Below are 12,204 nucleotides of genomic sequence, written 5' to 3' on the forward strand. Positions count from 1 at the left end.
GGGCTGACCGCTGGCCTAACGACCCTACCTTGCCTTTGTTGAAGTAGTGGATGATCTTGCGGCACAGCCCCTCCTTCCGCTGCCACTCAGTCTGAGATGGGTAGTGGAGGAATTCCCGTAGAGGCCGCTCCTCCCACTGCAGCAGCTCACAGTACAGGAGCAGAGTGAACGCAGCCTCTGTGGGGATAGGCAGTATGGAGGTCAAGGACTGGGCAGATGCCAAGGCAAGGCATGTACAGTCCAGGTCGGGACACTGGGTACCAAAGGTGAGACAGAGGAGCTGCCCAGCCAGCCAATAACCCTTGACAACAGCATAAAAGAGCCAAAGATCCTGGTAGACACCTTCCTCCACTGCCTGGTCACTTGTTCTGGGCTCCAGATGCAGTATGGCCCAGCTACCTGAGAGTCTGCACAAGCTGCCCTGCTTTGGGAGACATGGACATGTCAGATAGAGCTCTTGGGGGTTTTTTGGCTCAATTGACTAGAGCTTTCTTTCCAGGCTTATCAGAACTGGCTCTTAGGGGTGAGCACTGACCAAGGCTTCTCTCTGCCCTTCCTGAGCCAGCCTCAATGCCTCTACCTTTGCCTTCTGATCTCGGCGTGGCCCTGGGAATGACCCTTTCTCCTCATCTCTACTGCTTCTAAAAGGACCAGAGAGAGGAAGTTGAATGGTGATAAACGCATGATGGGCCTGGAGTCAGAAGCTCCATTCCTAGAGGAACCTAAAGTTGACACTGGACCCAGGGCAGAGACCCAGTGAAACCTTGCCCTACATGTGGAACCATTAGAGAGGGTTATATATAAAACAACAGCTAAACACCATGGCTCCCTAAATTCCACGGAATGGGTCACAATGAACTATAGCTGTGGCTCAGGGTCCTCACTGCATCACCTGCTCTTTCCTGTTCTATCTGCTCATTTTTAGTGGTTCATCTCCTACTGGAAAGTTAATTAGTTCTAGCTTCTGTCTGGCCTTCAAGGCCCTACTCAGGTCTGTTCCCTGTGATTATGAAGAATCTAATTTCTAATTATTTTGTGGACCACTTCCAGCTTTAGCCAGGCCCACTTGCTCGCAGACTCTCCAGGCTCCTCCTCATCCTTGCCTCTCTGCCTGTCTTCTGGCCATGGGATCCTCCTGCCCAGGGATGCTCATGCTTCCTCCCTGGATCTGGGAAGCCTTCTGTCTCTGGGGACAAGCCCCTGGGCACTCAAGCCTCTGAAGCTTAGGAAACAATGTATTCTTTTCAGATGTCATTCCTGAGACCACCAGAGACAGCCTCCACCCTCTCTCTGTCCAAATCCCTGACCCAGCCTCTGTCATGGCCCTGTTCGCCAGTTTAGTAAATGCCGCGAATGATACATGGACTTTATCAGTCTATCACTTCGCTGCCCTTAGGGGGTTGCTGGGATTATGGGTGGAAGTGGATGTTGAGAATGGCAGAGCCAGCCCAGCCATCATTTAATTCTTGCCAAGCTGTGTACTCAGGAAAGGTGGCACCTATATGCCAACACTCTAACATCTAGAGATAAGGAAAAAGGTTCTGCGTTTCAATAGATCCATCTAATTCTGGTAACATCTGTGGATAATTGCTTGAAATCCTGGTCTCGCACACAAATTTAAGTCCTATGGCCCACAGGGAGATGTAGTGGCTGGTCACCAGGGAGGAAGGTGGCTATGTGAGGGGAACTCTGATACAAGGTGATCAGGCAGGACTCATGATGCAGGGCAGTGCTCGGTAAATGTGCGTGACAGGCACACTGAAATGCTTCTAAATGCATTGCTAGAAAAGGCCTTTGTAATGGGCTGTGCTGCAGATACAACAAAAGTGTCGCCTGGAAGCCCTCTCCATGTTCTCCACTGGGAGCTCAATGTGGACTGCTGTGCAGCTGTAGGGGAAGAACCCAGAATTGCCAGCGAGTTCTAGAAGTTCAGGGGTAGGTGCATGTTCCTGTGCTATGGCCTCACGTAATTTCAGCTGTGAAGGCCTTTAGAAAGGTTCTGTGAGTGAGGAGTGACAGTGAGCTCAGGATGCTCTGAACCTGGCACCCAGAATCTGGAAGTCACCCAAGAGGCCTCAGGGGGTGAACAGGAGGCAAGGAGAACAGAACAGCAGCCTTGGGCAGCAGAGGACATGGCATGGGGCACAAGTGGAAGTTTCACCTGTTTTCTCCACCACCCATTACAAAGGAGTTGAGGGAAAGGAGTGAGGTGAGGGGGCAGCAAGGCCCCAACACTGCTAAGATCTGGCAGACACCAGTCCAGAGCCACTGTCTGCCAGCCGTGCACACCTGACCAGTCTGTCCTCATCGGGAGGCATGGCTCCCCCTCTCCCACTCACCTGTGTAGTTCTCAGCCTGCAAATGCATGTCACAAAGCTTATGGATATAGCGAATATACATCTCTTCTTTGTTAATCTCCGATTTGTAGAAGTTCTGTAAGAGAGAAGGAAATACACATGAAGATGGGAGAAGCTGCCACCTGTGGAGGCCATACCTGAGGTCCAGGCAGCAAGCCATAGCCCTGGTGTGCTGGGCAGGAGTGGAAGGGCAGGCCATGGAGGCAGCCAACACCAGAAAGCGAAAGGACCCACCAGAAGGCACATGGGCTTGGGGTGGAGCCACTGGCAGATCTGCAGGAGCCTTGAGTAGTGAGAAAGTAAGAGTGCCAGTGTAGACTGGGGATGCGGGTGGACTGGGAGTCAGGGTATGTCGGGGTTGGTGGGATCTTGCCAAGAGGCCAGGCTAGAGCTCTGTCCACAGAACTAGAAGATCATTTCATTCCTTTCCCAAGTGGGAATGTGACTGGAGAGGTACACATCTCCAAGATGCCAGTAACCAAGCTGATATCCTGACTCAAGCTCTCAGGCTTACAGCCACATACTGCAGGAAGGCCAAGCCAATGGCACTGCAGGATGGAAATGACTCTACTAGGTAGACAGAAGGAAGAGCCATGTCCTCTCACCATCAGGTTCACGGTGCAGCCGATCTTCTTATTCTCCGTTTCCTCTCCTTTCATGCAGTCCCTGGAAGGGAGAGTGCAGATAAGTGTCCCATAGCATGACGCGGTGCCTCAGGGACAACACACAGAATTGTAGTGTTACTGAGGCATGAGTGTGACCCAACCCCAGGGATGCTCTCCAACGGGAACTGCTTCCCCAGGAGGACGAGCAGGGAAGGCTCTCCTAAAAGAGGCTTTTGAGGCATCTGGATGGGGCACTGTGCAGTGGGCTGGCTGTGCCTACACCAGTGGCTGGGCAGCCCTGTGTGACTGCAGGGACCTAGGAAAGGAAGGCCCCATGACCTCCAGTTGCCTCTTCCAGGTAGAGGTTCCAATAGAGCCCCAAGAGCTTGAAAACCTTAGCTCTGTCCCTGTCCCAGGGCACTAAGAAAACCCTTCTAGGACTTGGCTTCCTAACCTGGGAAATACAGTTGCTAACAGTGAGCATTTTTACATCCAACACAGAATGTCTGGGATGCAGAAGTTGAAGACATTAACAGAGTTGAAAAGGTACTTCTCTGAGTACCTGCGGTTCATGCCAGTATAAAACTCTCACAGTACAGGTTCAAGTCATTCTGGAATACAACCTATTGATTATTTGTATAATAGATGTGTGTGTGCGTGTGTGTGTGTGTGTATACATACTTAGCTTTAAACAGCCACTTTCTTAGTGAGTTCTTGTTGAACTCAACTGCACTGGGGTAGAAGAGACTTCCTTGGTTCCTGCATAATCTTCCAGTAAGTTTATCTAATCAATATGTGCTACACACCTGCCAGGGACTATCAAGGTACCATGCAGGAAGCCAGGGTGATAAGGACAAGGTTCCTGTCCTTAAGGAGCTGGTTCTCTTCTGTTGGATGAGTCAGGTGACAAATGATCACCATCCAAGGTGACTCATGCTCTGCAAGAGGTGCAGAGACAGCCCGCTAAGCTCCTGGCTGGGAAAGCCTCCTTGATGGGGTGGGGGTTAGAAAGCCAACTCTCGGAAGGACACACATTAGAGAAGCCTGAGGGAAGAATGTGAGTGGTAACCACATGGACGAAGGCATAGGGCATGGCTCTGGAGTCAGACAGATTTGAGTTCAAATCCTGGCAATGGCACTTCCTACCAATGGTATTTCTTCATTGGTAAAGATCACCCTTCAGGGCTGCTTATGATATTAAAGATAATGTTTGTACAGCACATAGTACATGGTATATTTTTAATAAATGGGAGCCATCATAAGCTCCCATTTTTTGGTTTCCTTTTATGCTAACAAGGAACATTGGGAGGCTGGGGTGCAAGGCATGGGTATTGAGCACTGGCAGGAGCCAGGGCCGGAGAGGTGAACCAAGACAACTTTATGAAGAGCCTTTGATGTCATGTGAAAGAGTCTGAACTTTGTGTTGAAGGTACTATCACTGAGACAGAAATGGAGAATGAACCTGGTTTGGCTGTGAGTTTGAGTTGCTTGTGCAAGGTAGAGGTCAAATAAGCAGCTAGAAGTAGGCCCTGGAGCCTAGGAAATTAATTCTGCTCTTTCTGGCAGGCCACAGTGAAGAGGGCCAACCTTTAGTAAATGTGGTGAGAGTTTTGCCCACCCATCCTCCCTGAATGGTGGCAGGTACAGGAAAGGCTAGGGCTATGGCATGGACAAGGATATCCTCTGTTCTACAAGGGGCTCCTAAAAGGCCATCTGTGACCTCAGGAGGCCCAGGAAGAATGGTCTGAAGCTGACACAAGCACAGCTGCACTGCAGGAATAGGGGAAGATCAAGACGAGGACACTTCTCTCAGGAATCCATTCACACATCCAGGCCACTGCTCCGGACACCTGAGTCTTCTGCAGAGCAACACTTGGCCCAGCAGCACTTACTCAGAGCAACTGATGGGGACCTAAGCTCGCTCACATTGCCTGATCCATGGGTGAAAATGCTTTTTGGTGTTTCCATGTCTTATAGCACAGAGGAGACAACTATTGCTTGGGGCTGGGTCTCCTCTTTCACTCCTCCTCATTCCTAACATCTTCTCGGTTCCAAAAGGCAAGCTGAGCCACCACACCCGAACTCTGCCGAGACAATACTAAGGCTATGGTGGTAGCTTCACTGTCACTTTCAGACTAATTCAAAAGCCATGAAATGACTGAGAAAGCAGGTTTTCATGAAAAAACTAATTTGGCCATCAGTAGATTCTTAATGACTGGTGATGGCACCCAGCACCAAAACAGTCCTCCCCCTGAAGGACACATGGTATCAGCTTTAAGGTCAAGAGACGCTCTTGCTACAGAGTATCCTGACCAGAGAAGAGATCAGGTAGGTGCCTGTGAAGATACCTGTAGTCAAGAAGGCGTTCCATGAGGCGGGTGACTGAGGTCACAAAGGAAATGCCGGTCTCGCGCCATGTTTCCTGTTCAACCTTCTCCAGCAGGCTATTTGTGGAAAAGTGAGAGAAACAAACACAATACACAATTCATGAGCCTTCCCTGGGCACAGGGGTGAGATCCTAGAGCCCATGGGGCAGTGATGGATCTGGAGACAGCAGACTTACCACACTGCAGTCTTACCTGGGGTAGGGCCCAAACAGCTGGGTTCTACTCCATGCAGCAGAAAGCAAGGACAAGGCAATTACCAAACTGGCAACAACAAATAAACATATTTTCCACTTTCCTGTACAAGATCCTAAGAATGCCACTGAACTGAGAGAGGGGTTTCGAAGCCCCAGCCTCTTTTGGTGCACACTGTGAGGTAAGGTCTGTTCTGAAGAAGCAGCTGAGTAAGAGTCTGCTGAGGGCTGGATCTGGCTTTGCCCACTGGCTTACTGCCTCAATCACCGCTTAGCGCCATCCTCAGCAAACATACAATCAATCTTTCATGCATAAGTGAAAGATTCCCACCAGTCATGACATGAGGCCCTCCAGGAATTACACCCACCATCTCCACTGTCAGGGGATGCTCTATACAAACTGTGCCAGAGCCAGAGCTAAATGCCCAGGTCTTCTTCGCACTCACCAGCCCCATACTCCTGCAGCCTCAGGACAGCCTCTGGTTTCTCCAAAGAGCCTGGCTTCTGAGATCCTCTGCCTTCCCACAGGGCTCTCCCAATTCCTTTCCATACTGACCCTAGCTCCCTAAGGTCATGAAAAGTCACCTAGATTGGCATGCCCAGCTAGGGGCACACCACTGGGGACTCATCCACAGCCTGAAAGCTGTTAATGCTGCTACGACAATGACTGCTCCCAAGCACAGAGTATACAGTCGGAGCCGAGACTTCTGGGGAAGTGAGGGTTTTCCATGTGACTAGAAGATAAGGCAGGACCATTGGCTCTGGCCTCTGACCCACGTGGATAAAGCCAGTGTGTCAGCATTTCCCAAATGTGTTCTACAGAGCTCTGCTATCCTGGCGACAGGGAGAGGTATTCTGTGAGCAAACAAGCATGGGAAGTGCTGATCACAACATCCTCCTTTTGGAGATTTTCACACTTTTCTGCACATTAAAAGGCTTTCAGAAGTCTACAATTACAGGGGCCTGTTTAATTTTGTTCAGTTGAGTCTTTTCTTAACTGATCAGTCCATGATCCACTTATTATTTTTTCCAGCATCCCTACAATCTTCCCCAAAACACACACTGGGAAATGCTGCTCCATGTTATCAGTGGCTTTCAGTTCTCAGACACAATTTTAGACGGGTTTATGAAACACTACTTGGTCAGGTAATTAGTAATTACAAGTTACTTTTGTGCTTCTTCCTTTGTAGTAAAGTCATGTTAGTGGCTTAGGAAGAGATTTCTCTGCCTTACTTCCACAATTAGAAACAGCTTCAGCTAAAAGAGAAATACTAAAAGATGGATTCATATTCACAAATTATAATTATTTAAGTTTCAGATAAATTCACATTTTATTGTGTGACTCATCAAGAAACAAAGTGGGCATGGCAGAACAGAAAGACTCCCCCCCCCCTTAAAACCAGAAGCTCTGGGCTCTTCCCCGAGAGCTGCTTCTTACTGGCTGTGCAGCTGGGGGCATGCTGACGCTGCTCTGAGCTCAGTTTTATCACTCCATTCATCAGGATGATACCTGTCCTGCCTGCTGCATAGGTGTGTTGTAAGGATTTAACAGGAAATGTCAACACAGTGTACAGTTCTAAGCAAATGTACAGTATTATTACTGGAAAAGTATGTCACAAGTTTGTCTTCAATATGGCACTGAAACAAAATCTCAAAGTTGGAAATGAGAGGGGAGGAGACTCAAGAGCTATAAATGTCTCAAGATTTTGTTTTTTAGAAAGATAAAATACCCAACATCACCATCTGTCTGGGAGAACCATGGCTCCCCCGAGTCTCTCCCGTTGGACTTAGCCCTGTGGCAAGTCCTGTAAGGTCTCTTGGCCTCCATGAACTCAAGACAGAAGCCATGAATGGTGGAACCCTTGATGTCATTCAGTACAACCACCTTGTTCACAAACAGGGAGAGAAGGTATGACTTGTTCAAGTCACAAAGCCCAGGTTAGTGCTTTTCAAGACGACTGCACAATCTCACGAAGCAGGATTTAACCCCCCTTCCAGCATGGAGCCCTCACTGAGTCCCCAAGTGCTGCTTGCCCAACTGGATACAGCGCATGCTATGAGACATCTAACGATCTTTTCCCAACAGCAAATGTGGAGCTCAGGGCGATCACTTGGCTTTGCCTCCTCAGTCAACCATGGCAACCTCTGAGAGAGCTTGCTGTCACAATGCCACTTTTTTTTATTGACAGAAGGTGATCACTGCTACCACTAGGAATGACCCAGGGCTCTCCTGATACCCACCCTCTGAAGCCTGCCCAGCATGGGTTGCACCCCTACCCTTCATTAGCCTTCTTCACCCCCTCCCCCAACTTGGGGTGCCTGGGGCTGAAGCAGCTTACAGCAGGCCGAAGAGCTCCCTGTAGCTCTCGTCACCTTTCCCTTCTGACACCATGCTGTCCAGCTTGTCAATCAGCTCAGCCTCCACCTAGAGGGAAGCAGAGACTTTATAAACCAGAGCTGACCCTGCAATAGTAAGGATGGTGGGGAACTGCTTCCTAGTTTGCCCTTGCACTAAATAAATCCCAGGGAAGGAAGAAGCTTACCTACAGCCCCAAGAAACCACCCTGCCTCCCCTAGCCAGGAAGACCTCCCACTCCAGTGGTTTCAAACAGAGTTGGGACTTACAATTCTCAGATACTCTTTCCCCAGTCTAGGGGCAAAAGGCAAGGACTCCCGGGAGAGGAAAGTATTTTGGATCCAAAAGAGGCCTTTGTCAAAGGTTTTTCTTTCTTAAAAAATGTTCATTCAAAAGAATGTGTATGTATAAAAAATATTTGGCTAGAATTTTACCTTCTAGTCAGCCAGTTACAAAGGAAGGAAACTGGGGGGCTGGTCCTTACTCTGCCTGCCATTAGGCTGGGCTGGGGGAGATGTGTTTCCTTTGGAGACTCTCCTTCAGGAGAAAAGGCTCCACTGTTTGCCCCCATAGGACCTAAACCCTTGGGTCCTCACCAGGGCCCCTGCATTTGTTGGATTCCTAAACCGTGAGGCACAATCGTGCATTTATTACTACTGCCCACTGATCTGCAAGGCATTCAGTGTGCTCAGCCATTTTTCTAATAGACTTCATTAGGGTTACTCTGAGGTGAGAAATTAGCTGGACGTGACTTGAGATAAAATCTCTTAAACCCTTTATTAGCCCTGAAAATGTGGTGTCGTGGTATTATTTATATAGATATTTCATATAAACAAAAAATGGCATGGCTGCACTTAATGAACTATAACAGAAACATTTTCTCACTCCACATAGGGCCAAAGAGTCCTAAGGCAATAAACTAATAAAAGAATAATTGAATTAGGAAATTCACTGAAGTCACTTATGGTTTCTGAAATCCCATTAACAGAAAACAAGACAGCCTGCTACAAGCCAGGACGGGGACACCACACGCTGATGTTCGGCCTGATGCACCAGCTGCGTGAATACACATTTCACAGGAAACAGCAAGTCTGAGACCAGGCCAGCCAACTCTCTCTGTGCAGAGAAACGGCATGAGCAGACACTTGCCTAGGGTTAAGTCAGGTAGAGCTGGGCCTAGAAGCCAAGGTATCTCACTCCCAGTTCAAAGCTTGTCTGGTCTCAAGCTTTGAGTCAATCAGCTGGCCACAAGCCTCCCAAGGGAAGTAGGGTCTGTTTATAACAAGGGATGTCCCTTCACATGTGTAGGTATAAGTAGATTGTGCTTCCAACAGGGCAAAGGTGGGGAGGGGACCTAGAGCAGCAGAGATGCAACAGTGCAAACATGGGTAGAAGAGTTCTCCAGAGATCCCAAAATGGGTCTCTGGGCTGGCAGCATCAGTCACCAGAGATCGTACCTGTTTGAAGTTGCCATTTTTCCTCTGCTCCCAGTCCATCATGTCATGGAAGATGGGAATCATGATATTCCGCACTTCTGGCTGAGGGACCAGTGTCACACCCAGAAAAGGACCAATCATTCCCGGAATAAAGTGGATCTTATGTTCACCTGGCAACAACACACAACAGACACTAGTTTATGCTTGCTCTGCTCCTTCATAGAAGCTTCCCATGTGGTGCCACAGCCATGCTCTGATCTGCACTGGAAGCACCCAAGAGCAAGCAAGCTCTTCCCTATGGCTCTCTGAGACACTCCTCCTCTTGGCACTTTAGAGTTCATGAATAAAACTGGCCTAGTCCAGTGAAAACATGTTCAATAGGCACAAATGGCCTTCCCAAAGAATTTACTGGGAAGTTCCACTAACTGCCTGAACATTATTCTGGGGTCAAGGAACAGAGTTCACTGCTCTAGAGCGAATAGGATTTCTGAGTAACCTGTGATAGTTTCAGATCTTCGGCTCACAACAGTTATTTAGCAAGAAAAAAATCCATCTAAATACAACACACACTCCCTGGGGTTTCTATCTCTAGCCCAGAGGCATTTCAGTGATGAGGATGTTCAGTTCCTGATCCAGCCACTAAAGGTCTGAAGTCCAGGGGTCTCTTTACTGTGTGTGCCTATGAATGCCTGGAGGCCCTCTCCTGAGTTAGCAGGAGCCTCCTGCACAGATCTGCACTCCTGGCTTAGAGACTCTCTCTGGGTGCACCCGCCCCCAGGTCCTGGTCCTCACACTGCATTTCTGATGGTAGAACTACATCTACTCAGACCACATCGATTGGTTGCCCTCTGTACACTCTCCGACTGAGGCTCAAACCCGCAACCCAGGTATGTTCCCTGACTGGGAATCGAACTGGCAACCCCTTGGTGCATGGGATGACATCCAGCCAACTGAGCCACTCCACTGGGCACCCCTCAAACTTTTCAATGAGGCCTCTGCATGGGAAGTGGTGATGAGGGTTTCCCTGCGATCAGCCTGATCTGGGGCATGTTCCCAGAAGCCAGGCCAGTCCTGAGGACCGTGGGACAGAACTTTTCCTTGCAATGGTGAAACAGAGTGATCCATTTGCCAGAGCCCCGCTTTCAGTCCTTCAGACACTAACGAGGAGAGGCAAACTGTGGGCCCACAGGATAATTGCTGTTCTAGCAAAGCAAAATCAACACTTGAGGACCAGAAAATACCATTTCCACCAAAAACAATGAGAAAGGATTGGCTTTTTTAGGCAAATTTGACATCTTTTAAAATTTCTTCTATTTAAAAAGCTTATTTAAGGATCAAATGTTAGCCCTGAGGGAGGTTGATTCTACATATCCAATTTTGGTGTTTGGTGCAGCTGCTAGCCCATGGTGTTCCTGGGAATTTCAGAGTCTATACCCAAACTGTGCTCGATGCAGGAAGTAAGAGTACTGAAGCCGGAGGGCCTGCTTGGGGAATGCATCTCCACTCAGGCAGCAGGCCCAGTGCTGGCTGGCAGGAACGCTTTGCTTGTTGCTGCAGTGTTAGAAACTAGGGGGTGGTTAGTGAAGGGCTATAAAGTTTTACCATCATCCCCAAGGCTGATGATCCTCAGAACCATGAGCTTACTTGAAAGCAGACTTTACCAGGAAGAGTAACCGCAGCTTCTCTAGCACTCTGACAGGCTACTGAAAGCCTACAGTACCAAGGGATGGCCCACCTAGGCACCAGGGCAATCCAAGGGTGCTACCCTAAACTCACAATTTCAGATCCCAAGCAGTGGGTATCAAAGAAGCTGAAAAGAGAAGTTATCAAAAGAAAGGAAGCTGAAACCAATCTCATCTAAGGGCTGAAATTCCCTTCCTACATCCAACCTTCATGCAATTGGTGTCAGGAATGTGATCTGCATGCCTGAATTCCAGAAACCCAAGAAGTGTTGCAATCTTTTTTTTTTTTTTAAATATATTTTTATTGATTTTAGAGAGAGGAAAGGAGAGGGAGAAAGAGAGAGAGAGAAACATCAATGATGAGAGAGTCATCGATCAGCTGCCTCCTGCACGCCCTCGCTGGGGATCGAGCCCGCAACCCGGGCATGTGCCCTGACCAGGAATCAAACCCCGATCACCAGGATCACAGGTCGACGCTCAACCACTGAGCCACACTGGCCGGGCTCAATCTTTATTAAAATGCATAGCTGCCCTTGCTCATGGGCTGAGTGTCTCCAAGATCTATGCTTTTGAGCCTGCAATATCCAAACTAAGACATGAACAGCAGAGAGGATCTTACAGGCATGAGTTCTCAAACTGGAAAAAAACTACTGGAGCCCTCATCTTTTTTTTTCCTTTTGAATTTTAGTTCTCAAGAAAGAGATTGTGAATATGTATTACTGGGGATTTATTTCTCAGCCTAACTCTCCTGCCAATGGCTTGGTGCACACATGCTACACCATCCATATGAGGTGCTATGTTAAAGGCATGTGAAGATTTTTTGGGTCTAAATTAACATTCATAAAACCTGGGCAAAGTTATTAGTCTTGTCACTTTTTACTCAGCTATGCAGTATGTGGAAGGGACAAATAAGGAGGAAAGACCTACCTAAATTCTGCCACATGCTGAACAGTTCATAAGCCATCATCACACGCATGTCCCCATACCTGGGAACAATAACACAGGAGCCAGTTATTAGTGGGAACAGGTTCAGAAGACAAGGCTACAGACCCAATGGGGGTTTGTAGCACTATTTATAATGTTTCCCAAAATACTAAGTCATCTGGCTCTCAACTGCACTTTCTCACTTGGCTTCTTGGGAAGCCACCTCAGTGAGAGAACCTTGTGGACTTCGGAAGGAGCCTTCCCTG

General features: G+C 48.4%; 1 protein-coding gene across 1 annotated transcript in view; it reads right to left on the reverse strand.

The window, feature by feature from the left end:
• DOCK3 (dedicator of cytokinesis 3) overlaps positions 1 to 12,204 on the reverse strand; it is a 164,362-nt gene that overhangs the window by 26,534 nt on the left and 125,624 nt on the right. The window contains exons 31-37 of the mRNA XM_087825076.1: positions 11,942 to 12,000; positions 9,354 to 9,502; positions 7,880 to 7,965; positions 5,311 to 5,406; positions 2,963 to 3,023; positions 2,340 to 2,433; positions 29 to 177 (exon numbers count right to left, since the gene is read on the reverse strand). Coding sequence (XP_087681202.1) covers positions 29 to 177; positions 2,340 to 2,433; positions 2,963 to 3,023; positions 5,311 to 5,406; positions 7,880 to 7,965; positions 9,354 to 9,502; positions 11,942 to 12,000 — 694 coding nt within the window. The remainder of the gene's footprint in view (positions 1 to 28; positions 178 to 2,339; positions 2,434 to 2,962; positions 3,024 to 5,310; positions 5,407 to 7,879; positions 7,966 to 9,353; positions 9,503 to 11,941; positions 12,001 to 12,204) is intronic.

This window comes from Miniopterus natalensis, chromosome 15 (assembly GCF_054644295.1).
Source record: "Miniopterus natalensis isolate mMinNat1 chromosome 15, mMinNat1.hap1, whole genome shotgun sequence".
Classification (NCBI taxonomy): domain Eukaryota; kingdom Metazoa; phylum Chordata; class Mammalia; order Chiroptera; family Miniopteridae; genus Miniopterus; species Miniopterus natalensis.